Below are 26,731 nucleotides of genomic sequence, written 5' to 3' on the forward strand. Positions count from 1 at the left end.
GAAAGAATGGTAATTAACTGATGAAGAGCTCTGTAAGATTATCCAGTCTCCTCGCCAACTCCAGCTCTACCAGTGGTGTGCAGTCATGTCCCAAAGGACCACTGCAGAATGCGGAGCGGTGGATCTCAATGGCCTATTCAACTCCTATCCTCTTTCATCCTCTATTCAGCAGAAGGAGAGGAGAGCAGCATGCAATGCTGTGTATTTGAGTCAGGAATGTTCTTTCATATCACCACAAATTAGTAAAAGCACTCAAAGTGTTTTAAGACATATGTCAAGACCGCAGTCTCAGCACTTTTAGCTTGGACAAACACACACGCAAACACTGTTCTTCACTGACCACATCACAGCTTAGAGGACACAGAAGTGCACAAACAAACCCCTCACTGAGAGCGGGAATGCACAGCAGATTGAATTATACAAGAGAAAGCAAAAATAGCTGTGTCCCAACCACCTAGAGCGAGACAGAGTGGGAGGCAGAGGGGGGGAAAGGGTGAGAAAGAGAGACTGAGTGGAAGTGAGCGAGAGACCCAATTAATTCAATTCAGATCCAGAGCTTAGAAGTTTTCAGTTTGTGCATGAATTTGCACAAAATATGTAAAATATGTTTCATCAAGGGAGAAAACAATGAGCAGTTCTGTATTGTTTTCACACCCTCCATTCTCTTTCATAATATTGCCCCCATTCAAATGTGTCACAGTGCCAGGGCCCCCCACAGGCGGGGTCCCAACCCTCCACTTAAACCCCGACAAGCAGACCACCCAACAGATCCCCTGACCAGCTTGATTTGATCACTGTGTCCCAATGGTGCGGATCCAGCCCCCTTTTTAGATCATTTTCAAACCTGTAGTTAATTTATTCTGATTAGAATCAGTGGACCTGCTTGCTCTTGGTTCAGTTTCCTTACGCATAGCAACGTCAGGGACCATCATTCTACATAGCAAGTGTAGTGTCTGAGATGAAAAGAATCTCAGAATTTTCTTTTCCACACATTAAACAAATCTGGGACAGGAACATGAGAGAAAACACAGGAAGTACATCCTGGTCTGTAACAGTGAATATTACTATAAGTGAAAACTTGCTATGACACGTGAAACAACTGCACTATTAACATTTGTTCTGTGGTGATTATCTGTGGCAATAAAAAAAAAAAAAAAAAAAAATTCACATTTCTGTAGCAGATGCTGGATGCACTTCAAAAAACATAAAATAAACACAACACTGCTTAACTCTTTGTAGGAAAGACAGATGGGTAGTGCTGTAATATACAGTCTAATTTGCATGTGAACTTTGCCAGTTTCAGGAGCAAGCTCAGGCGCAGGTTGTGACCAGCGGTCTGCAGTGTCCTGCAGATTCACAAGAATCGGTGCTGACACCTAACAAATCAGTCTTGAGAACAATTTCCAGTTTAACTTTTATCTCACCCAGAACATGCAGGACAGACAGACCCAGGTGCGTGCAGGTCCAGCCAGAGCTGCTGGCAGGCTGAGAGAGACAGACGGCATGGTGAAGGACACAAGTGATGCTGGTGCTGCTTCAGCTACAGACCAGTGGGCTTCCTTAAATTTAATCCAGCCAGGAGAAGATCCGCTGAAGACTGGAAAGCCATGACCACCCTGGACACAAACAGTCTTTCACCTCTAGCTCCTCTGTCCTCCCTCTTCCTTCCAGTCCGACTTGCTTTCCCCTCCTGGGTTTCTCCCTTAAATTGGATCCTGACCGCCTCTCCTCTGCACTCACTCTGCCTCTCTTACCGTCTGCCAGGGAAAGTTTCACACAGCTTTCTTTTTTTTTTTTGCGGGGGGGGTGTCTGTCTGCCCCCACCTCTCCACAGGAGCAAAGGGGGAAGGGGTATTCCACTTATTATCCATCTCTTTTGCCCCTCCTCTCTCTGTCATCCCATTTCTCCCTCCCTCTTTACCCCTCTAAGTCTGTCCGCTTTTAATTTTATTCATTCCTTGATCCCTCCCCCTCCCTGTTTGTGCCCACAGCATCCATTGCACTACCCCTCCCCCTTTCTTGCAATTTCCCTGTGTATTTCTATATGAGCCCATTTTAATATTTTATTAACTCTGGCTCACTCTGTATTTACCCTTGAGGTGACTATTCACTGATGTTTCCCTGACACTGGAAAACACTATGCCGTATTTAATGACTGTCAGAGAGGTCACCTGTTATGAACTACAGTTTTTTTGTATCTCTTAGAACTGTCCATTTAAACAGTATGTCACAATTACTTTGTGTGTCTCTGTATATCCACCTTACCCTCAACAAATACCACTACAACACCACAAAAAACAAGGTATTACTCTGCCTTTTAATAGTTTCTGACTTCACTACCTTTTGGCACTCAGTTCCAAGCCAAGATGTGGCTAACCAAAGACATCCATCCATTACCTTCCATTATTTTGTGTTGGATCGCAGTTGCAGCAGGTGCAGGACGTTTTACGAGATGTCCCACCAATGTCGTTCCGAATGTCCGGAATCTGTACCCCATGTCTAAGGTTGAACCAGGCCACCCTACAAAGAAAACTAATTTTGGCTGCCAAGATATTTGAACTCCCATACTTCGTACAACACCTTATTCCTCAGCCAAAGGGAACAATCCACCATCCAAAGAACCATGTTCTTCACACTGTGTGGCAAATCACCCCTCCAGGTCTTTTTAAAGGTCTTAGTCTGATAAGGTCAAAAGAACCACATCATTGGCAAAAAGCAGAGAAGGGATTTTGTGGATCCCAAACTGGACACCTTTAATGATAAGTCTGAGCCAGGTCCTGAATACGTAGTTTCATGTAATTTCTGTAAAGCACTGTCGTTTAAACAAACTCAAACTGTATTTGTGAGTATTTCAAGCAGCTGGAAAGTGAACCGCTGGACTAACTCAAAGTAAACTACAGTGTATGGTTATTTCCCAACTTTGTTTCCCTCTTCAAGAAAAAAAAAAATCTGAAGGACCTACCTCTGACAGAATTAGTAGCCTCAAACATAGGTCCCGGCCCCATCACCCCCTAATCTTAACCCTTTGCCAAAGAGAAAGAACACAGAGGGGCCAGGAAGCAAAAGCTTCTTCATTAAGTTCTCAATGCTCATCAATGAACCACGTTAGCCCCATGCACTCTGACTCTTTTCCATTCGTGTGGGTCTTTTTCCTCACACACAGACACCTTTACACAAGTACTGCAGCCATGTAAACATTCATAGAGCCATAGATTGCACCAGCCACCCAAGGATTGTCTCACATGACAGAAATGCAAAAGTTTAGGCTCAGTACTTCATGAAGACATAAACACACATGCTTTACACCACCACAATCACCGCATATATACAAACATCGGCAATAACCACCTACTTCTCCCCCACTCTCCCTCACACACACACACACACACTTTTCTGTCTTGCACATTATATAAATACACAAACCCACCAACACACACAAAGTAACATACATACAAACACACCCACCCAATTGCAGAGAGGATTAACCCCGGTGGTATTTCCTGCAGGCCACCCCTAAAGAAATATTCACTAAAGAAGACAATGTTAGAAAGAAAATATTTCGACCTAATCTCACCTCACCCATCCCACAAAAACACCAACACAGGGAGACTGTGTGTGTGAGCATTAACTTCAAAACTAATAAGGCTTATTTTTCTACTTTACTAAATATAGGTGTCTTTATTTTTCATATAACTGACTTTTTACGTAAAGCCACTATATATCACTTTTTTCAATTTTGTTATGTCGCAGTCTGATGCTCCAAACCCTCAAATTCATTTTTTCCTTTAATAATCTACACTCAGTACCCCATACTGACAAAGTGAAAACATGTTTTTTTTAATTAAAAACTGAAGTATCACATGCGCATAAGCATTGAAACCCTTTAACCAGTACTTTGTTGAAGCACCTTCGATGGCAATTACAGCCTCAAGTCTTTTTGGATATGACGCAACAAGCTTTGCGCACCTGGAATGGGGGATTCATTCTTTATGCTCTCAAGCTCGGTCAGGTTGGATGGGGAACATTGGTGAACAGCCATTTTCAGGTCTCTCCAGAGTTGTTCAATAATGGCTCTGAGTGGACCACTCTAAGACATTCACAGAGTTTTCCCTAAGCCACTCTTGTGTTATCTTGGCTGTGTGCTTAGGATCGTTGTCATTTTGGAAGGTGAACCTTCAGCCCAGTCTGAGGCTCGACGGCCTTAAAAACAGCAAGGGCCAAACTCTCCCGTGCCATCGGAGAGGCGAAGCGCACACACAAAGAAAATCCACGACCACTTCCAAGACAGCGGAGACACCCGGCGCATATGGCAGGGCATCCAGGCGATCACGAACTACAAGACAACATCACCTGCTTGTGACGGTGACGCCCCGCTCCCAGATGCGCTGAACCACTTCTATGCCCGGTTCGAGGTACAGAACAACGTGAAGGTGAGGAAGGCTGCCCCTCCTCCCAGTGACCAGGTGCTCTGTGTCTACTCTGTCTGTCTGTACTGTTTTTCATCTGCACTGTTTGCACTAGGTTGCACTCGATGCACTTACATGCACTATGCACTACATAGCTTGTGTTGTTTTGTAGCGCCTTGGTTCTGGACGAACGTTATCTCGTTTCCACTGTGTACTGTGTACCACTGTGTATAGTAGAAATGACTTGACTTGACTAAAAACACTCCCATTGCATGATGCTGCCACTAACATGCTTCACGGTGGGGATGGTATTGGACAGGTAATTAGCAGTGTCTGGTTTCCTTGCAGACATAACCTTTAAGCCAAACAGTTTAATCTTTGTTTCATCAGACCAGAAAATCTTGCTCCTCATTGTCTGAGAATCCTTCAGGTTGTTTTTTGCCAAACTCCAAGCACGGCTTCAAGTGTTTGGACTGAGGGGAGGCTTCCATCTAGCTACTCTGCCATAAAGCCCAGATTGGTCAAGGATTTTTGTTTTTTTGTTTTTTATAAATTTACATACATTTCTGATATTATGAAACCTTACTTTGTCATTATGGGGATCTGAATGTAGAAACTGACATTTTTTGATCAATCTTTAGTAGAATATATTGTGTACAGTAGCTCTAATTTTTGAATTAAATTTTAAATGCTACATTGCACTTTACAAAAATACATGTACTAAATGGCAGCTTGAGGCTATTTTGGAACTTACAGCTAAGTCACTAAATGACTGTGCAGTTGAGTGTCATCCAACACAGCTTAGCTGTACCTAAATTCCAACTCAGCAACATTGAAAACAATGTTCTTGTATTGCATTAAGTGATCGTCCAGTTCCCTGTCAGCACACTCTCACAAACTGTGTATGTGCAATTATTTGTTATAATAAACAGAAAAAGCTTCTGTATCTTTAGTTCAAAGTCAACAAATAGATTGTTAATGAGTTGATGTCAAAGTAAAGCATAAAGGCATAACATTAGAATTATTTAAAACTATTTGCAGGTTTTGCAGATCAGACATCATGATGGTATATCATGACTATTTAAAAATAAAGTAATCCAGGCCGCATGGTAATTTTGGCACAACATTGGTGACAGACATGATCTCCCGAAATACCAAACCGTTCAAACAGCAAATACAGCAGGAGCACCCGCCAGTGGTCACTGATCAAACTGCCTCCGCATTTATGATCTGGCAGAAATTCAAAGCAGTTATTGTTAAGGAAGGTCTGCAGAGGTAAAGGAGGGAGTGTTTGTGTGAGAGGGGTTGTAACAAAGTGAATATTTCCAAGGCTAATCAGATCACTCCGAGGATTTGTTTTAGTACCTCTTTAACCTTGACCGTTTCTGTCTTCTTTTGTAAACCAAAGCTGAGAGTGGGCGGTGAGGCACAATTAAGAAGATTAACTGATGTCAGGTCACTATCCTTGAACCAAAGATGGCTAAACAGCTGACGGGGATCAAAGCTGGACTCCCTGTTAAAATGAGTGTTGTACTGCAACAAAAAAAGATTCAGCGGATCAAAAGAAAAAAGCAAGTAAAGAGCTATATATGGAAGATAAAGTGATATAGACTTTAAAAACAGATAAGCATAGAATATGTTCTTAGCCTATAGATAAGCAGTTAGATAAAGATACATCAACAGATGAGAGTGAATGAATACACAGCAGAGTGTTGGGTTCTGTCATCTTGGCTGACGTCCTAGAACCTGCTAAATGAAGGGGGTGTTCTCCTGTTGACAGACAGAGGAAGAACACACTCCAGCAGGCCCCATACACACACATGCACACACCCTTTCCCACCCTCATGACTCCCATTTGTTGAAAACAATATAGACACAGGCGCTCCCCTCCCCGTCTGCAGAACACTCACATGTGTGTGCACGTTTTCCTCTGTTTTCTCTGCTGTTTAACATTGGGAGGAAGGACCATCCACACAACACCAGGGCGCACGCTGACCCTCACAACCAGTACTTCTGCAGTACATTGTGTAAAGTCTTTTGCATTTAGAAAAATCTGGAGTGGCAATCTGTAACACTTAGGGAACACTTTCCCTGGAGGTCTCCATTATTACTTGTGTTATTACTATGAATATAAATGTTATAATCTGCAACCTGTGACTATTTTCTGTGTGTGTAAACCAGGATAGGTGGGACTGATTGTGGCAACATCTCATCATCATTTAGGTCAATCTGCTTCGTCGTCAGAAAAGTTAAATGCATGACTTTTTGTGCAGCAGAAGAAGAGATGACAGACATCCGATAGATAGAACAACTTATACGAATAGAGTAATATGACAACAAACAAAATGTCAAGTAAATGTATAAATTCCGATTGAATTACTCCCTAACTGCAGCGTGCAGGGCGTCTACATCCTGTGGATTTGACATTTTAACACACACCACCAGCAGCTTTGTGAAGGGTGCACTATGTACGCACATTCTGAACAACAAAATATCCAACAAAGAGGAGGTCGATGATACTGTGTAATAAGAGCGTAATGTGGCACTGTTTAAACTGATTCATGACATGCGTTTATTATATCTTTGCAATCTGAACTACACCATCAGATTAATGAAATAAAGCTTCAGAGCACATTAAAAGTGCAATCAACACCTGACACTTTTGGTAGCTGTCTGTTAGGAGCTATATGGTACAGCAAAGAGTAGGGATATTCGATTCCATTTGTGTGGCCCTGTTGTGGTTCTAATTTCATAATTTTCTGCCCATACTGATTGTAATCGGACACACACACAGCATATTTAGCCATTCTACAGTGAGTTAGAAATGCAAATGTATGTGACAGCTGCATAGCTTAATCAGTCATATCATCTTTTCAGAGGCTGCTACTGGTCCACTGTGAAAAGCTGATAGCTGAGGGTGAATTTATAATTTATATATATAATTTCTGACATCAGTGTCAGTGAATTAGAGTCACTCTCTGGTTTGTAATAGTAGTTTTCACTGACTCCTTCTATTCTTTTATTCCCCTGTGCAGCAGAAAGCAGCACTGTAGAGCTGCTGTGAAGGACAGTAGCAGTAGATTTCTACCAATACTGATCCGTTACAAAATGCCAGGAGCAAACAGATGAAAAAGTTACATAGCGACTAGCTTTTTCATCTCTTTTTCAATGGTTGTCAAGTAAAATTTAAAATTTTAAGATTTTTCAAAATTGTAAACAATGTTATTCTGATATATAGAATATTATGATTAAAATTTTTTAACAGTTTACTGGTGTATTTAATCCATACAATTATTTGAGAAATGCTCTTCGGATTAGTTATGATTAGTTGCTGTACCATTGACCATATTAACTTCATCATAGTATACCAGTGGTAATTAAACCTGCCTCCATGTAGCCAAAAATTCAATTTTTGCAACTTTCATAATAAGATTCGCAAGTCAATCCACACAAATTAAGTGGCTAGCTAATTTAGGAACAATATGTAACATGTATTCTTTAATGGGTTAACTCACATTAAGGGGTAACTTCATCCCGAGACCTGGCAAGGATTCAGCAACTTAGCACCAAAGTCATCCTACTTATTGCACCACTTCACTTTCGTGGTAAACCCCTATTGCTGACAAATTGGCTAATCGGAGCCAACACAAGCTGCCAAAACTAAGGGCAACTCCAGGTAAAGTACTTATTCACCCCTGCTGAATGCCACCTAATTGTCCCAGAGGAGGAAGATGATTAGATGAATTCAACAGAGGGAGATGCATGCTAAAGACCCTCAATGTGTCTGTGGTCAGACACTAAGCCAGTGACTAAAAACACTCTGTTTAATTAAGGGTGAGTGTGGTGTGTGGCTGCGAGGCCAAATACTGTGGGTATATTGGCCTGTGTGTAAGTGAGGGTGTGTAAACTCAAAAACTGCACAGTGGCTGCATTTGCAGGATTCATGGCTCTGTTCATCAGCACAGATCTGCTATCGGGAAATGTCACACTGGTAATATCCTGGTGTGTCTTTGTGTTTGGGTGTGTGTGTGTTTGTGTGTGCATCCTGATGTACTTATCTCTCCATCCTGTTTCACTCTCCATGCCATGTGTGGCCTGACATTGCCTGGGCATCATATAAATCTAGAAATTTCCACTGTGATTTACACTGACAGTCCTTGGCAACTGCACATGGAAATGTTGGGACATTTAGAGATGAGGTCATGCAAAAGATTAGAATCTCAATGTTTCATACAACCTGCATAGGAGGCTATTAGTCATTATTCAAACTTAATGTCAACACACGCTTGCTACAAGGAACCAGCTTCTACTTCATGGAAATGTCTATAGAATTTTACGTTTATTGACAATTTTCATGAAATTTGGTCACAATTTCCACTATGTCTTAAATAAAACCCAATTAATGTCAATTTAATTTTTTGCTAAATAAAGGCTCAGCATTACATTGGTTTTTTAAAACCAACGAATTTCACAATAAAGGATAAGACTAAATGTAAGCATGACCAGAAGTCTACAGCCATGCTAGCAGCTCTTTGCAGGAGTCCTGCAGAGTGGTGCTCAGTAGCCTCAGCATAATTGCAACATGCTGATTTTTACAACCAATTGAAGTGCATAGTTATATTTTAGCAGGTCACCCACAATCTGGGATATTTAGTGAGACATGTGGAAAATTGGTAAAGTCTTGCAGCCATAATAAATATGACAACAGTGCTGTTACTGCCCATATATAACCATGTATTTTTTATCCACCCATTACAGTATGTGTAACCACTTATCCTGTGTAGGGTCCCAGGGGGGCTCGAGCCTATCCCAGCTGTCAGAGAGGTGAGAGGTGGACTATAGGTCAACAGTCTATGTCAGGGCCAACACAGAGAGACAAACAACCATTCACACCCACAGGCAATTTAGAGTCACCAATGAACCTGACATGCATGTGTGCATCTTTGCCCTCTAGAGGGAAACCAATGTGAGCTGTGAGGCGGCCGCACTAACCACTCCACCACCGTCCTGCCCTGTACTTTTTCATGCCAATAACAAACATAACACTGTGGTGCATAATACTGTTTGATAATGACCTATCAAGCCTGCTAGGATGTGGAGCAGGTACCCACTGGATGCTGATAACAAGTGATTCTGGCCAGTGAATGGCACAAATGGAGGCTTAGCAGGTTCGGGCCCATTTACCAACGAAGCACAAAGCTGTATACATTTTCATTTGGTTTTCTGGGTTCCCCGTCTAATCTCTAATCTATTTAGTATTTCTTCTTGTATTTTTGGTCTGGACGAGAGTGGTGGACCAATAAACCAACTGAACAATCAACATTGCCAACCCTAAAGCCGTGCAATCAGTTTTGTCTCAATAAACCCACAGTTACAGTAATGCAGTAATATCACCTATCAATAACCAGCATTCGTTTTTTTATATCAGAACACAGGAAATCACAATTATAGCAATGCTATTTTTGAAATGCAAAGAAGTAATTCCTAAATTCAGTAAATTGGGGGGATAAAAGACACTTAAACAAACCAAATGTTTTCCTAAATTCCTATGAAATTTAGAATTTGAACTGTACCTTGTTGTTGCTTCTTCTTTGTTTCCAAAATGGGAAGATGCAGTAAAAGAAAAATTTAGCCCAACTGAAGATTGTAACGAGGCACCAGCCTAGTCTGCCCATTCTCTTCTGAGAATCTCCTCACGTCTGCTACTGTATCACTGCCACTGGTCTTTGTTCAGTGTCTCCTTTTCCCTCTTTAGTTTGTCCTTCAGCCCTAACAGTTAGTACTGAACTGAATCCTGGGACGCTTGCTGACGAGATGAAATAAATTGTTCATTTTCCTTCAGCATTTGAGTCACTGCAAGTTCTCTTAAAGTGTAGTTGAGTTCATTTCTAAATGTCTCTCTTTGCCTTGCCTAGCATCCCTGCAGCATCCTTGCATCCTCCGTCCTGTGTCCTCATTCTCTGGGTGCTGCAGGTTCTTTCATTCAAAGATTAGGAGAGACGAAGACACAAGTGGGTGGAGATGGGATGGGTCAGGCAGAGCCGTCTGGTAAAGACGGAGGCACTTAGTGTGATGGGAAAAAGGAGGAGGGTCTGCAATTTAATGTAAAAAAGAGGGGGTGGCTTGGAGGGAGTCTCGGATTAAAGAAGGAACAATGAATATTAAGTAAGTAAGTGAAGTAACAGTTTCATCAGTGATTAGAAAAAACTGTAAGATGTAAACACCAATGATATGTTACATATGTTCTAGGCGCATGGCAGCATTTTTTGTTTTAATTTAATGTACAGTAATCAGTGGAGTGTACTGCTTCATTTGTAGCTGTCAAGGGTGAAGTAATGTAAGCTCACAGTTTCAGACTAATAAGAAATGGTCCACAGAGCCCCAGACCCTGTGTACCTTGTGAGCAATTAGCCCTAAGAGAAATGGCTGTGTCGGTGGTTTAAATTGACTGCATGTTTGCATTACCTTAATAGAGTAGAAAGCACATAGAATAAACTGATGCAAGGGATCATTTAACATTTTTTAAACCCAAAAAGATAAAGACAGGCCACAAATTAAACAAGACAAACTGAAACATTTTGCCTCCATGTTCTGGCACATGTCACATTAGGCAAATATCCTTAAAGAACTGCAAAAAGTTGTTCCAGACCTGCTGCATATTTTTATTCGTTTCGTCTTTTTGTTAAAAAAAAATGTGCAAGCTTAATGCCCAATGCCCGACTTAGTTACGTTCTTACTGGCTTCCTTTTTTTCTTGTGACCTTCTTTATTCCACAACCTGCCACACTTCCTCCCAAAACACTGTGGTTGAGTCATTGGACAGTGCAATCGGTAATGTCTACTTTAATGTGTCAGCTACAGGAAAAACAAACCTTGCTTGTGCACACAAACCCTTCCTTTCAAATGAATCATTTGCATCATATCCCCCCACACCACCTTAAAGTGAAATATAAAGTGTGAATGTGGCCCTGGACATTTAAATGAGATACTTTGTGTAAAATGCACTTTATACAGTTTGAAGAAACATTTGCTCTATGGATGACTTCCTGTTTACTTCACTGGTTGTTCTCAGCTGGATGCAGGTATCTGAGGGGCTGAACTAGCAGCTAGCTATGTAGCAAACATCATTAACGAAATGTAACTTGGCCATTTAAGCCCCTCGGCCCAACACATGTAATATAAATTGCCACTTGCAAAGGATTGTGAGATATGTTGAACCACGAAGGATCCACTTATTGAAGACTTCACTGTCAGAGAGGGTTGCCAGGGCAAAGTCGGACACATTTGAAGGCGCTTTCGAAATAGGACAGTCAGACACAACACAATTTAATAACACAAATGACGCAGCTAGCAGTTAGCAGTTAGCAGGCTAGCCAGCGTCTTTTGTGGTCATCTGAAACCTTTGGGTAGTTAGCTTATTCTTCATATCTCTTACTGAGTTTCATTATGACACCGAGCCTCCTGTTTCCCTGGTAACAGAAAAAAAAAAGAAAAAAGAAAAAAAAAGACACAATACTGGCAAAGGGATAGGCGTTCCACAGAAGGCAGGGGGACAATATCATGCGCACTTCCTGTCTCTCTGCTGTTCACACAATGGGCTGGTTTTAAGTCTCAATCTGGCGACGTCAGGGCTGTTGTCTGTTCTAGGAAATTAGACAAGAGGTTAAAGAGTTAAGGGTCATTGTCCCAGGGAGAGTAAAAGGGGAAGTGGTCAGTCATGGGTTGGATGGGGGCTTGCAGCAGTGTTTTGGTCACAGCTGGTGGCTTCTGTTCAATCAGTTCCATTTGATCCAGTTATATCCAATAATAACATGCAGTTTTTGTTTAAAAGCACCGATAAAGATCTTTCTGTGCAAAAAAACCCAACAATATAAAGTCAGCATTGAGCAGCCTTCCCAGACACAGTGCTACACTGCAGCTCACAGCCAGCTCTGATGAGCATTCACTTTTTGTATATATAGTTACCATATTTCATATGTATTTCAGCCATTAATATTGCACTGCCAATATTAAGATAAGCTCAAAGGAGATTATCAAGTGAGTTCTGTCTTGGCTGCTGTAAGAGCGAGCTTGCGTAATATTAATTGACACTGACTGAGTACTTCCGCAGTACCAAATTGAAGTTAACTAATAGCTAATAATAGGATTTGCATTAGAACCCTATTTGTTTAAATATTACGTTTCAAGTTACTGCCTCCAACAAAGTGGATTGTGATTGATGCAGCAGTTCCCCCATGCCCTTCCCATTATTGATCAAAGGCGTTCATTTTTTGGATTGAAAGCTTGGAGATTGCAGGCACATGGCGGGCAGCCATGGGGTATTAAGTGAAAGCTCATTTCATCTTTGAACATAACAAAGAGATGCTGCTCTATCTTGAGCTGGCAGATGGAAATAGTTTTGGCAAAACTGGCAATCATGAGAAGTATAAGTCTGGATTGGTGACAAAATCTAATAGCCATTTCAAGAAAAGCTTCAATCCAAACTGTTAACCCAAAGCCTCTTTAGACGGGGGAAGGCACAAAGAACTACAAAGCCGCCTGGGCACAGGTTCAAGTCTCTCTGACTGTATGCAAATGATACTGCTATCTTAGCCTAAAATAATGTCGTCTGGTGAGAAATGATAAAGAAGAATAGGAAGTAAATGGCATGAAATGGCAAAATCATTTGAAAAAAAAAAATTACATTCCGATTTTCCGAATACTTTCTCACTGTGGTTGCAGAAGCTTATTAATAGAGGTATTTAGTAATGTTATCAAACATGCATTAACACATGGTAAAGGTAAAGGTAAAAAAAAAAAATCACGTAACAGCCATAAACAAGTAACAGACTATAAACAACAAAATGTATGTTTTAAGTCAAACGATACATCTTAATGAACGACAACTGAAAGATAAGTTCTGTGGAAGCTTAATGAACTGTGTGTGGATAGACTAAACAAGTAAGTCATTGTGTGTGTGTTTGTCTGTGTGTGTCAGAGACAGGCAATTAGTCCACATATATGGTAAATGGTAAATGTTCTGCACTTATATAGGACTTTTCTACCTATTGGCACTCAAAGCGCTTTACACTGCTTCTTATTCACCCATTCACACTCACAATCACACACACACTCACACACCGATGGGGGCGCTGCTATGCAGCTGGCCAACACTCACCGGGAGCAACTAAGTTGGGGTTCAGTGTCTTGCTCAAGGAAACTTCGACATGTGACCGGGGGAGGTGGGGATTGAACCAACAACTGTGAGACTGATTGCCGCTCTACCTTCCTGCACCAGAGACGCCCCCAGTCACATCAGACTCCCAGTTATGGCTGGATTGCCCATGCCCTGCACTGCCAACACTGCATCCAAATCTCTTTTGATTTGTAAGAACTCTCTAGGCAAAGAATACAGAAGTCTTCTTTCTCCGAGCTTTTGAGTGAGTGAGATCACAAGGTCTCAGGTGAGAAATCAGACGATGGCTCAGATGGAGCTGTTGAACGCACAGGCAGCGTTGATGGCACTGATGGAGCAGTGGCTTAGACCGATTTCAAAAAGCTTAATACTAAAATACAAAACGGGAAATAATAAATTTGGTTATGTTATGACAAGCCTTTATAATAATGTTGAGACAAGGGACAACACTCACAGCCAAGATAAAGCAGACTAGCTACACAATAGCTTTGACACATTGCCTGTTAAAAGCTAAGAAAACACTGATTAAGATGGTGTGACTTTACAATGCTTCATGCAAACAGTTTGGACAGTAATCTGTCCAAATCTGACCGTGAAAAAAAATACTTTTTTCCTTGAAATGTGCTTTTTGATGAAAGAGAGCTCACACAGGGCTGGAAAAAGTACGTTTTAAAAAAAAACGATTCCCTGCAAATGTCATCCTTTGTGAGGTGTAAATGCAGGAGGAAATGCAGGAGTGAACCCTCCTGAGACAAAGTAGCCACAGTGACCAAATCAGCTTCTGAGCAGCAATTGTCAACTCGCATGACACACCAAAGGCCTCTGAGCAATCATCGGCTGCCTCATAAGAAGCCCAGACAGGGCAGAGATGAACAGGACGTTATGCCAAGGTGATGAAAAAGTATGAATGTAATGAGATGCCGTCTTAGTCTTTCTTCACTTAATAAAGAAATTGCAATGTAATGCATTAATGATACATGTGCATTTTTGAGCCCTGTTTATTTCAAATCACTACAATTGTCAATAAATTTGTGACCTTCAATCTATAGCAATATCTCATATTAACATGATCAAAATGTAAATTTCTGTATAGGGTTTAAAAACCATTACGTCCAAACTAAACAACAACTTATCATGTCCTCATTATTTCAGTGTCCCACTCCTGACATGTAGCTATTCAGAAATGAAATCAAGATCCACTATAAGTTAAATCAACGTTAATTAATGGAGCCTGGTTTTACAAAAGCAGGCTACCAGCTGAGGCTGAGTCACTGAGAGACGACCTCCGGTGACGGACGGACAGAGCCTTGTGAAACAGTCACCGGCCTGAAAGTTAATTACCATAAAGTAATTAACGGACACCTCCAAGAATGACACCTCCACATCAGAGGGCAGAGACAGACAGAGACAGAACCGAAAGTGAGCAAGAGACAATAATCTACACAAAGCAAAGAAAAAACGACTCAAAGACAAATGGTCAGATGTGTTTTTCAACTGCCTTATTAAATGATGAACCATGTTTATAGGCGTTTTAAATCATTACCAACTGACATTTTCCCAGTTTGACACCCTCAGTTGTTACTTAAAGTAGCCGATGTCAGCAACAACTATTAATACAACATTTAATCATCAAAACTGACAACCAAATCTCTTTAGATTCAATAACTGCATTTGGAATTCAATTCAAGTTTGATAAATCACTTACATGAAAGGAAAACATTAACTGTCAAAGAGGAAATTAAGGAAAATTATCTAAAAAGCTATATGGAATCCTTTGGAAAGTTGGAGGTAATGAGGCGTATGCATAAAGTCGCCCAAACCACCAGCTAAGTCCTCACAATACAATCATTTTGGGACTGACCTGAGGATGGAAGTCAATCTCTGACCACCCACAGTTACGCATGACAAGTTGCAACGGCACTCACCAGCCAGAGGGACATTGCAGAATTTTCTTTGAAGACACCTGGGACAGTAATTCCCTTTCACAGATCCAGAGTTTTCTTGAACACTTGTCTAACTTTGCTGGGATTAACTGAGTCTGAGTTATTGTCTCTCAAAGTTCTCATGCACTGACTAAAGACAGCCTAGCAGTCTGGCCCCTATCCTGACATACTTCCTGAGCTGCATTGTTAGCAAGGAGAGAGGAAACGCACGCACGCACGCACACACACACACACACACACACACACTATGGAAAGCCAGTGTCAGGAGATCATAAGATGGAAAGTGAGAATACCAGGAGCTTTTGTTTGTTCTCTAAGATTTTTTTCCTTTATAAGTTGGGTGTTTTTTGCTGTGAACAGACTGGGCAGTAAAATGCCGTCTTCCGGTTGGAAAAAATAAAAAAACTGCCTGCCTCCGTTGCAGAAAGTGCGATCCTTTACCTGATCTTATATAGCATGCACACAGCACAACAAGGGCTGAACTTTTTTTTTTACCTTAAAGCAGCATTCATGGATTGGTGGCCACTTGGTGGCAGAATACTACAACGGGATAACGAAGACAATTTCTTAGACTGCCCCTGTGTAAGTGACCCAAGCCAGTGCCGGGGACTGGTGGGGAAAGATTTGACGACATAACCAACAATACGACAGATTTCTGTATAAATAGGGCTTATGTGTGGCCCTGTGAGAGACTAGACCCCGCTTCTTCCACCATGACAGCTGGGTTTGGCTCCAGCACCACTGCAACCTCTAAAAAGGATAAGCAGTGCAGATAGTCGATGGATGGATGGAATCAGCTGTCTGTGGCTCAGCAATGCAACTGCTTGCATTGCAAGTTTTTTTTTTTTTTTTTGTCCTTTCGGCTTATCCCGTGAGTTCAGGGTCGCCACAGCGGATCATTGTCCGCATGTTGATTTGGCACATAAACTTCTGCTCAGGAAGGCGGCTGTAGCTCAGTTGGTTAAGGGAGTTGTCCACGGACCACAGGGTGAGTGGTTCGATCCCCAGCCCCGGCTATAAGTCGAAGACCAGAAGTTTATTCCAAGCAAATTAATCAATGCACTGAGTTGATAACAGAGGAAGAGGAGATTTGCCCCTAACAAAATAACATCATCAGTTTTTTTTTTTTTTTTTAAACAGATCGCTAATGGAAACCTGCTCAGAAGTGACAGATTCATTGCCACTCGTCCATGAGCAAAGAGGGCCCTTGGGAAGTGGAGCATGCAGAAGATAAGCAGCAGGATTGGTGCATGACATTAACATTCTTCAAGTTTACTCAAGTTTATCCCCTCAACATGACTTTTACAAGGGTTTGAAGAAAGAATGGATATTCACTTAGTAGGGAATGAAACACAGCGACAGTGCTCTGGTCTCAGAAGAGGGCAAATTACTGCCGCAGAACACACACACACACACACACAAAAACACACACACACACAAACACACACACACACAAAACACTGAAACAACACTGATCCCAGAGGCATAATTCAATCCTAACACACATGTTTGACGTTAACTATCATTAAAATTCCATGACTCATGTCTTCCCACAGTGAAAACACATGAATTCATACATAGTCGGTAGATTACGTAAGAATGAAGTCCAAGTTGTCATAATAAGCCAAATCCCTCAAACTGGTTACTTCGTGTTTTGTGTTGTCTGTACATCAATATACAATATCCATGTAATATAAACTTAATATTTACACCAGTTTTTCACATACTTAGTAACAATCTGAGAATGTTTTTCTGTGTGTGTGTGTGTGTGTGTGTACAGCGCTCCTAACTGTGTGTCAGTGTGAAGCTTCTGGGCTTCATTTTTTTTTCTACAGCCCTTCCAAAGCCCCCTCAGCTGGATCAAAGTCTGCGTTGTGTGCTCAGGCTTTAACATGGGGGGAAGTTACTTTCTGGGCGATTGTTATCACCCCTCAAAGTGCTAAGCCATGACCCAGGCCTCCATGAATGCTGATCCCAAGGGGAGTGTCTGAAATGTCTGTGCTGTGATTCGTCCTCCCTGCCATGTGCACGGAGGATGAGGTTAAGGCACGGGTTTAAATGAGAAGCGCATGTTTCGCGTTTATAGATAACTCATCCAAAACTTACTGCTTCACCAAATCACAACAGCGTCTGCCCCCTGCTGGTCTTTTTCCACCACCACAATAAGGAAATAAATGTGTATGTGTGTGTGTGTGTGGGGTGAGAATGTCCCACCTGTCGGCCCAGACAAGACACACCCACCAAACACAGAGCTGCATTTCTTTGCAGCGCCAACTGTAACCCATGGCGATGGTGAGCCTGCCCAGTAGCCGGGCACTATGCAAACGTAAATCACGCTTGACTGGCCACAAGACTGTGTGTGGGTCCATCGCCCAGCTTTACGTTTCACCCAAACTTTACTGGTGCCAGTGGCCTTTTGTCTGCTTTAATTTAATTAACTTCTGAGAAACGGACCTTGTTGCAGAAGAGCAATGGGACGTTACACAGCCATCACCTCAGCTTTGGAGCTTTTAATAGTGTTTACACTGGAATCATTCAGTGCTTTAGGAGAAAAGGTTTCTCTTTTATTAAATGTTATAACTTGGTAACGTTTTCTTTGATTAAAAGCTATTAAAACCTCTGAACACAATAGACCAGCAAATAAAAATCCTTGTACACTGTCATGTTTGTGTCGTGTTTTAGCCACAAAGAAAATGCTCACATAAAAGTCCCAGTCGCATCTTAACACTGGATGTCATGCCCACTTATACCAGTCACTTAACATGACTATTCCATTGTTTCAGAAAAAGGCCCCTCAAATCCTCCTGTATGTCAGCTTCTTACCGTCAGGCATTTGGTCAAACATTGAATACATTTTTCTGCAAAATTAGTTACAGGATCTCAATTTTTTTTCTATGCTCATCTCACTGGAAAAGGGTGGCGTTAAATATTTCTGTGCACAAATCAGCAGTTGAGCAGCATTTTGATTAAAACATGACGACAGCTGCCTGGCTGTTTAGGGCCAACAGGAGGTTACCAGGCTGCAGTAAATCAAACATGTTCTTAATAAACAAAAATGTAGGATGAACTTTGATGAACACTGTTCCATATTTAGTCATGCTGAAATGCTTATCACGTTTTCTTGGACAATATAGATTAAGGGGAGACTGGGAATGGTAGTAACTATGGTTACAGTCGTATACCACGGTAAAACAATGGATGGCTATCATACCATAGACATTTACATTTATTAAAAAAATGCAGACAGAGAATTTCAGCTACATGTCCCTGTCAGACTGCGAAGCCGGCGCCATGCACACAGTGAATCAAAGGAAAAAAGAGTGAGGCTGATTGAAACCAGCACTGTGGGATTACTTGGAACATCCCAAAATTAACATGGGCTTGTCCTGAAGAATAGATATACAGTTAGCTTAAAATGTGGGTGGACATTAACTACAAAAAGAAGAAACACACCGAACATGTTGGGCCTCATTTATATAGTAACTATCCATGAGCGAGAAACATAATTGGCGTTGACTCTAACTTACACTCAGGCCGCTCTGACAGGTGAGTGTAAGCAAGTTAAAAGGTGCAGACAGGATCAGTGTGGTTGCACTTTCACACACCTACAGGAAACTAGCAACTATTTTTGTTTTGAGCATTTCTCACTTTTCCTAGGATTTTTAACAAACCAAACAATCAATTCGTTATTAGAGACAATAGAACCTTTACTTGTACTTTTACCGTATGGTGTTAGTACTTTCACCTTAGTAAAAAAGTTTTGAATGGCTGCTTCATAATATAAACTATGTTTTCATTCCTTTAAGGGTCATTGTAACTTACAATATAATAATAATAATAACAATAATAATCTACACAGCTAGAAGGTCCCCAGTTCGAATCCCCAGCCAGCTGTGGCCATTCTTTGTGGAGTTACCCTGTGTTTGCGTGTGTTTCCTCCAGGTCCAGTCCAGTCTAGTCTAGTCCAGTTTCTTCCCACAGTCCAAAGACATGTATGTTAGGTAAACCGGTGATTGTAAAATGCCCGTAGGTGTGAATGTGAGGGTGAAATTATCAGGAGTTTCCCTTTCTGTCATGTAGCCGAGGTTGGGAGATGTGACTGGGCAAGAGGTGGTGTTGGGCCCATCGAGCAGGGGGCAGAACATGATGCAAGAACAAAGCTCCGGAAGTGACAGTGCTGTTCTTTGTTTTTGATTGACAATTTCCAGGTCTGACAGAAGTTCACGAATTGCACACACTTGACCCACGCTTCTTCTAATTGTCACATTTTTAATGCACAACTTACAACTATCCCCACCCACCAAACAGCCATTACACAGCTAACTGATTCAGTTTGTGGGTGTGAAGTCAGCCTGAATACAAAGCGTTACTTTAGGTAATTTAGGTCAAATTATTATGTCATAAAATCCAGTGTCCAAAAAACGTTGATCCCACATCTGTCACCAATGAGCACAGAATAGTATATAACACATATTTATATTGCATTAATTATTCCTCGTGGAATAAGATTTCCTTCTGCAATTGTTTGAGCAAGTCGAGGTTTTGGTTTAAAAAAAAAAAAAATCATGCCAATGTCCCCATCTGCTGGTTAAAAGCACAAGATCGTTAAAATCATGCTGGGTAGCCCTCTAGTAACCTCTACTTTGAAGTCCCCGGAAAAAAAACAGAGCACTCTGCTTCTGTTTTGACTACAAGCTGTAGTTTGAAAGATGGCATGTACTGTATTCCCTTGTTGGTTGTCTTGTTTTTTTTCTTTCTTGTCTGCTTGTCCACAGTCAGAATCATAAAGATCCACCCAGGTGGCAAGCAAACGCTGCTGTCACATGGTTCTCCGCAGCAGATAAAAGAGTCATGCAAATTCAAACGTTGGGCCATTCTGTGAGATAAAGAAAAGCAAACAAGCTTCCTTCATCTTGATGTGTTACAGACTTGACCAGACTTGAATTAAAGAACCAGTGATGTATGGTGCTTTCAGAATGAACGCTATTTTAGCCCATGTCTACTAGAAATGTGCACATAAGTCTCTTGCTGTAAAACATTTCAAAAAGCTCTCAACTTAATTTGTTTCCTTGCAGAAAGAAAAATAAAGTCAGCAGTGAAACATTATAGTACTGTAGCCACTTTCCCTCTCAATCCAATAAAGCGGTCTTAGTAACCATGTCCTGATATGGAATCTAGACAGTTACAGTCTAAACACATCCGGGAAGGTTTTGTTGCTGGTCTTGGTTTTTTGCCTGATATGTCTAATACTAGCTGGATAATGAATTGTGACTTTTAGTGAATTTTATTTATTGTTATTCCTTGAGCTCAATAGGAGCCATCAGTTTTTATTCAAACTTGGAATAACTCTTATTAGTAGGGGGTAAAAAAAAAAAAAGAAGAATTTGTTCTGAAATTATCTGATGAGATTCCAAATGTATCTGACAAAAACATGCCCTGCCCCTGGTGCTGTTAACACAGAATGGAGAAAAACACATCTGGTAAGAGGATTAATTGTGGCACAAAATGAAGCTTTGTCCTCAAGTGAAACAGTAGAGATCACGTTTACACTAATTCTGTTTAGAATTATTTGAAAGAATTACGATCCCTGAATTGATCTGACCCACACATCTGGGCCGATGACGACATCTGCTTTTTGGCTGCCATAGCTAGAAGGTTTGAGGGTCACCATGCTTGTGTGGGTTTCCTCCCACAGTCCAAACCCTTGTATGTAGGTTAACTGGTGACTCTAAATTGCCCGTAGGAGTGAATGGTTGTCTGTCTGTGGATGCCTCTCTGTGTTGGCCCTGAGATAGCCTGGGGACCTGTCCAGGGTGTACCCCACCTCTCTTCAAAAGTCTTTCCCCATTTCTGGTATTGGTCAAAATCTGGTGGTAATGTCGTTTGACAACACTTGGATGGCTGGTTAATGAGTCACATGAAGCTGTTTCTACCAAACCGTTATCAATCAGACCTCATCCCTGCTATTACCATATATACAAAAACTATTCTGAACTCTAGACTTAGGACTTTGGGCAACCAATGTTGTTTATACTGTAAAAGACTAGAACGTGGAATCCGGGTATACAGTGAATACTGATCTCAGAGTCTAAACTTAAGAATGCAGATGGCAGGTGTTAAGGGCTTGGCTCCAGAAGAGCTTAGCAGTAAGAGAAGACAATTCCACAAAATGACGATGCGATTGCAGGAATGCCCCACAAAATTAAAAATGCCCAGAAAGGAATGTTATCCACAGGGAAAGATCCGCTTTTAGAGTAGGGGGAGTTGCTGACTGATAATGCAGCCATTAAATGCAATACTGTTTAAAGGCACTTTATCTAACTACAGACTGTTAAATCCATTACTGTTATCTCTGACAACCTTTCAGGTCCAGCCTATCAGGGCCGATAAAGGTCAGCAGGCAAACACCATGTTTTTCCTAGCTAGATATTATTTACAATGCAAACATTTTATCTAAAACAGCTTTACATGAAATGAGTGGAAACGCACCTAGAAAGCAGGTGCATGCTAGTCGGCTCTTTTCCTTATCTACACTTTTTCTACCGTAAAATGCAGGTCAAACTGGTGAAGTTGTGAGAAGTAATTTTTTACGTGTCTTTAGGTCAAACTAGTTTCCCCATGTTAGCGACATACGTATCATATCCATACCCAAAGGAATATTAGCCTCCAGGCCGAGTTGGGCCACATAAACAGACCTGCAATACAACACAATCCTGCAATAGAATCATGTGGAGGTATTCAGGCTATTTTCAGTCATGCCATGAAGGCTTGCCAAGGCAGATAGGCATGCAGAAGGCAAAGAAGTAGCAGATTATGTTCTCAGAACTTCTGTGACTACTGTGTAAAATGAAGTGGGCTTAAAAGGTAAAACCCCTCAATTTAGGTAATCCAATATGTTATTCTTGCCGTCTGGGAAAGTCCATGTGAAACCAAAGAAACTATATCTGTCTTAACACTAAAGGCATTTTTGCTCAATACACCATTACCGCTGTTATTCAGCCTTAATTGCTGCTCATGTTGGATGATTGTTTATAATGAAGACGTTACATGCATTTGACTCTGTTCTATACAAAGTCTATCCAAATAGACGTGTACACGTTAAAACTAGGACACACGAGCTGCAACAATAAACTAGCAAACAATATCTTAGTGGCAGTATATTGGATTATACTGGGTCAGGAGATGACTGAAAGGTCAACTCCAGCCTAATTTTATATTTTTACTGTATACATAAATACATATTATATCCATACAGATGATGTTTCCAAATAATATCATTTTCTGAGTTAAAAAAATATATATTTTTACTCACAAAATTGGGCCAACATGGACCTGGCTGAGGTCTTTTGCACATGTAATGATACAACAACACCTGTCAGGAAAGCTAATAGCACATATTTCATAGTGAGTTAATTTGAGGTCACTGTGAAAAAACTGCTTTCTACAATTCCCTGACATGTGTCTTTAAAGTAATCAGGTTACAGTCGACTTTCTCAGGAAAGCTGATTTCTTAGCTGTCACGTAAATGGGAAATCCAGCTTCCATAATCGGGCTAAACCTGATTTGCCTATGTAGATTTTTGTTGAACAATGTTGATTTCTCTGTCATGTGCACATGTAACCCAGTTTCTAATGTGTTTTTTTACACAAGTGCATGGGGAGAAGAAAAGGCTGCAGACAGTTCAAACACGAAGTGAAAGGCTGAATGAAAAGAGTGATCCTGATCATTTTGAAATCAAAGTCAGACTTAACTGAAACTAACACAAAGTGGCTTGTTGAAGTCAAATAAGTTGTTTTCCATTACTGATGTAATAAAAAAACAATATCACACAGCCTTCCCGCTGTGCCACTATGCACTGACACACAGGAAGCAGCTTCCTCTGCTTCGAAAAAAGATGTCAGAGGTAGAAGCGAAGTCAGACTACAGATACATTACAGATACATTTTGATTACATTAACATTAGAATTATAATCAGGGTGGTGCTATGAATACATTTTTTATGTAATCTAATGTAGTGATTAGTGTAATTAGCGTAGTGACATTTTTTTAATTAAATATGAAAACAAACTTTCAGATTAATAGATTGTCTAGTTTACAGAAAGTGGCTCTGGCTCTTCATGACATTGATCCTAAAAATCGATAAACCCAATTATAGTGCAGACATTAGAATTAGCAGCATCAGTTGTGTCCTAATACAACCCGACGTATATCAGGAAGTAAAACAAGATGTGCCAGTATCTGTAGACACATACCTATCATCTTGTGTTTTATATCATTTTATGTCCCAACCCTTCGTGTCAGAAAAAATAGAATCCAGATATTTTTAGCTATAGTGTGGAGTCTATAGCATGAATGCAGTTTGGGGTCATAAATACCTTCTACACTTGTGTTGTGCATGATAAAAAAAGACAGCACACCAGTGATAGCTGTGTAAGATTTCAGGCGCGTGCAGCACATGTGTAGCATCAGGTCCAAGAGTATGATTTGATTAAAGATTCCTTAGTGTGGTTGGACACACCCGCGTCATTAACAGGGATCAGGAAGGGGGAACGTGGAACATGTGCTGCGTTTTTATGGAGGGCTATCAAGTTTCTATTCGTGTTCTACTAATAACAATGGCGTGACAAAAGTTCTCTGCAGAACAATTAACTGTTGTTCCCCCTGTGCTGTGTTTAGGTTGGCGACAACCGTAGCCACATCACATGTGCCAAACGTTAATCAACGTACGACGCATACAATTTATTTTTTGTCATTGCCCAAAAGATTCATCTTAGCCAATCCAGCCAGACCCAGAACAGTCTATAAGTTTATTAGAAACTATATGGTTATCATTGCCATCCACTGAGAAATCACATTCCAGCGCAAATACCTTTGAAATTCCTCCACAGCGGAAAGTCTAAGTATGCAAACCTATCCTTTTAAAAACCAGTGAGGGCGAACTGGCAACAATGATCTGCCTCAGCTTGTTACAAGCATCAGTGCAAAATAGAGGGAGAGAGGAAAAAAAATCTGGGGTCTTTCTTCCTGTGTGTATTCAGGGTAAATGCAGCATGTCAAAGGGGGGATTTATTAGGTTCCCAAAGCAAAACATTCTCCCGATGATGAAAACATGATTGGAGGACCTGGGTAGCGCAGCCTAACTTCTACTCCGCTGTCACAGTAATTACCCTTGGAGCCCTGTAGCATCCGACCCTGGTGAAAAAGACCCCGGGAAAGGGGAAAGCCACAAATATCAACAAAAGATGCATTTTGAGGCAAAAGGGATGCGACCTGGGAGAGCCGAGCTCCCTGTCCATCACTCGGAAGTGCTGTGAATGGCTACAAAGGCTCCCAGAGTGAGACTTTGTGGGATTTCGACGTTGCCAAGAGCAAATGCAGCATTTCCCTGCCAAGTATTAGGGGGAAGACAAGAAACCCCCCACATACCCACACACTCACTTATAGAGAAATATCAACAAAACTGCAGCATAAAGGCCACATTCATGGGCGCACAAAGCCAAAGCGGATGGACGGTATAGGGCTAAATCGAGTGTATTATATTGCACTGATGCAACAAGGTCTGAGGCAGAGGTGGAAGTTAGGCCTCGGCTTTACATTGCAAACACAGCCGTGACTCTGGAGAGAAAATACAGTTGCACTGTGCCTTAATCTATCATTTGGACTGTCATTCGATCCTCGGTACACGCCAAGCAAATTAAAAACACTTTAAGAAGGTCAATGAACGCCTTTTGTGTCCCATTATCATCTTGTTCCGCAGGCTTTGTGGGCACCGTTACGCATCAGTGAATCCGTGATGTCTTGAAAGCCTGTTTGGAAAAGAAATATCCGCTCATTGAATTCACACATCCTTTGACCACAAGGCGTTGAAAGTAAAGACATTGACTCACAAGATGAATTAAAGGTCTCAAATTAACACATTAATCCAAGTCAGCTACTGGCTTACTTGGATGAATTTCTTCGCAAACTTTGCCATAACTGCAAACATCTCCTTTACTCAACCACATTTTAAATATTTTGATGTAAGAAAATGAAAGCACTATAAAAGGACACGGGAACTTTTACACAAATAAACTGTTACGCACCTGATGGGCTCTGAATGCAAAACTGAGCCTAAACTGAAATGCAGTCTCTCAACTGCTAGTTTTATTCTAGTGCTAGTATTATTCAATAACTGGAAGTGTTTGCTGGTAAGGCTGCAAAGTAGCACAAAGGCAATTAAAAGTGGGCTAAAGCAAAAATGATACCTGCTGGTCAGAGCTGTTTAACCTGCTGGGAGCAGCACGTGGGAGGGGTTTACCACATCAAGGCGGACAGATGCATGTGAGCAGACGATCACATACTGTGGATTCAGCTTATTGTGCATGAAACTAACCCCCAGTGTCTTTGCTAAATGGTTTTAATCCTCCCTATTTTCTCTGAAGGACAAGCAGGATTTAAGATATTCTGCCAAGACTCCTATGAACAAAACAACGGCTTTCGCCTCGTCGCATCAGGGTTCACCAAAGCAGAAGGTGTTTTTTTCATGCTGTTTTTACGCCCAATGCCCGTCCTGCCACAACCCTCCCGTTTTATCCAGACTCGGGACCAGCACCAAGGTCCCGGTAGGGTGGAATTCAAACCCAATGCTCTACCACTGAGCCACCAGGCCCCAAAACCCTTACGTACAGAACAAAGATATTTGAAAAAGCTTCCAACATGACTCCTCCCTTGTGCATGGGCTTTAAAAGTATAATGACAGGGGTCAACTTTGCTGAGGCATCACAGCTGTATACTGGGTCAAGCACACACGGGGCACCTTTCCACTGAGGAACACATAGAGAGGGTCTTGTTCAGCAGCCCATGTACAGGTCAGTGCCGGCAGGTAAGAGGGAAATGATAGGCCTCCCCGGAGAAAGCGCACACAGGACACACTGTTTCCCCACAGCTAAGGCATCCACTGGAATGCAGCGTTGGGCAGCAGGTAGCTTCAGTTCACCGCATACCTTTATCGACAATCTTCAAATCCCAGGGAAAGCCCCCGCCTGTCGTCTGACACTTTGGTGGGAATTCAGAAACAGAGGAGATAGAGAGCCAGAGCTGACAGACATCAAGCTGAAATGAGGATTATTTTCTTCAGCTGTTTTACCGATATCAAGAGATCCGCCCTCTCGTTACTTGAAACCTACTAGTGGCCGGCAAATTCATACCTATCGTAGATTGGATGGAATA

The 26,731-nt window shown here is 41.4% G+C and overlaps 1 protein-coding gene across 14 annotated transcripts in view; it reads right to left on the reverse strand.

Annotated features, from left to right (window-relative positions):
• tns1b (tensin 1b) overlaps positions 1–26,731 on the reverse strand; it is a 154,002-nt gene that overhangs the window by 124,695 nt on the left and 2,576 nt on the right. For 8 of the 14 annotated variants that reach the window (XM_067517004.1, XM_067516990.1, XM_067516998.1 and 5 more), the window contains exon 1: positions 9,980–10,096. The exons of 2 other annotated variants lie outside the window; for them this stretch is intronic. In XM_067517004.1, the coding sequence (XP_067373105.1) occupies positions 9,980–10,081 (102 nt within the window). In that variant the 5' untranslated portion in view covers positions 10,082–10,096. 4 more of the 14 variants (XM_067516999.1, XM_067516995.1, XM_067516994.1 and 1 more) reach the window with 4 other exon arrangements.

Source organism: Channa argus, chromosome 9 (assembly GCF_033026475.1).
Source record: "Channa argus isolate prfri chromosome 9, Channa argus male v1.0, whole genome shotgun sequence".
In the NCBI taxonomy this organism is placed as follows: Eukaryota; Metazoa; Chordata; class Actinopteri; order Anabantiformes; family Channidae; genus Channa; species Channa argus.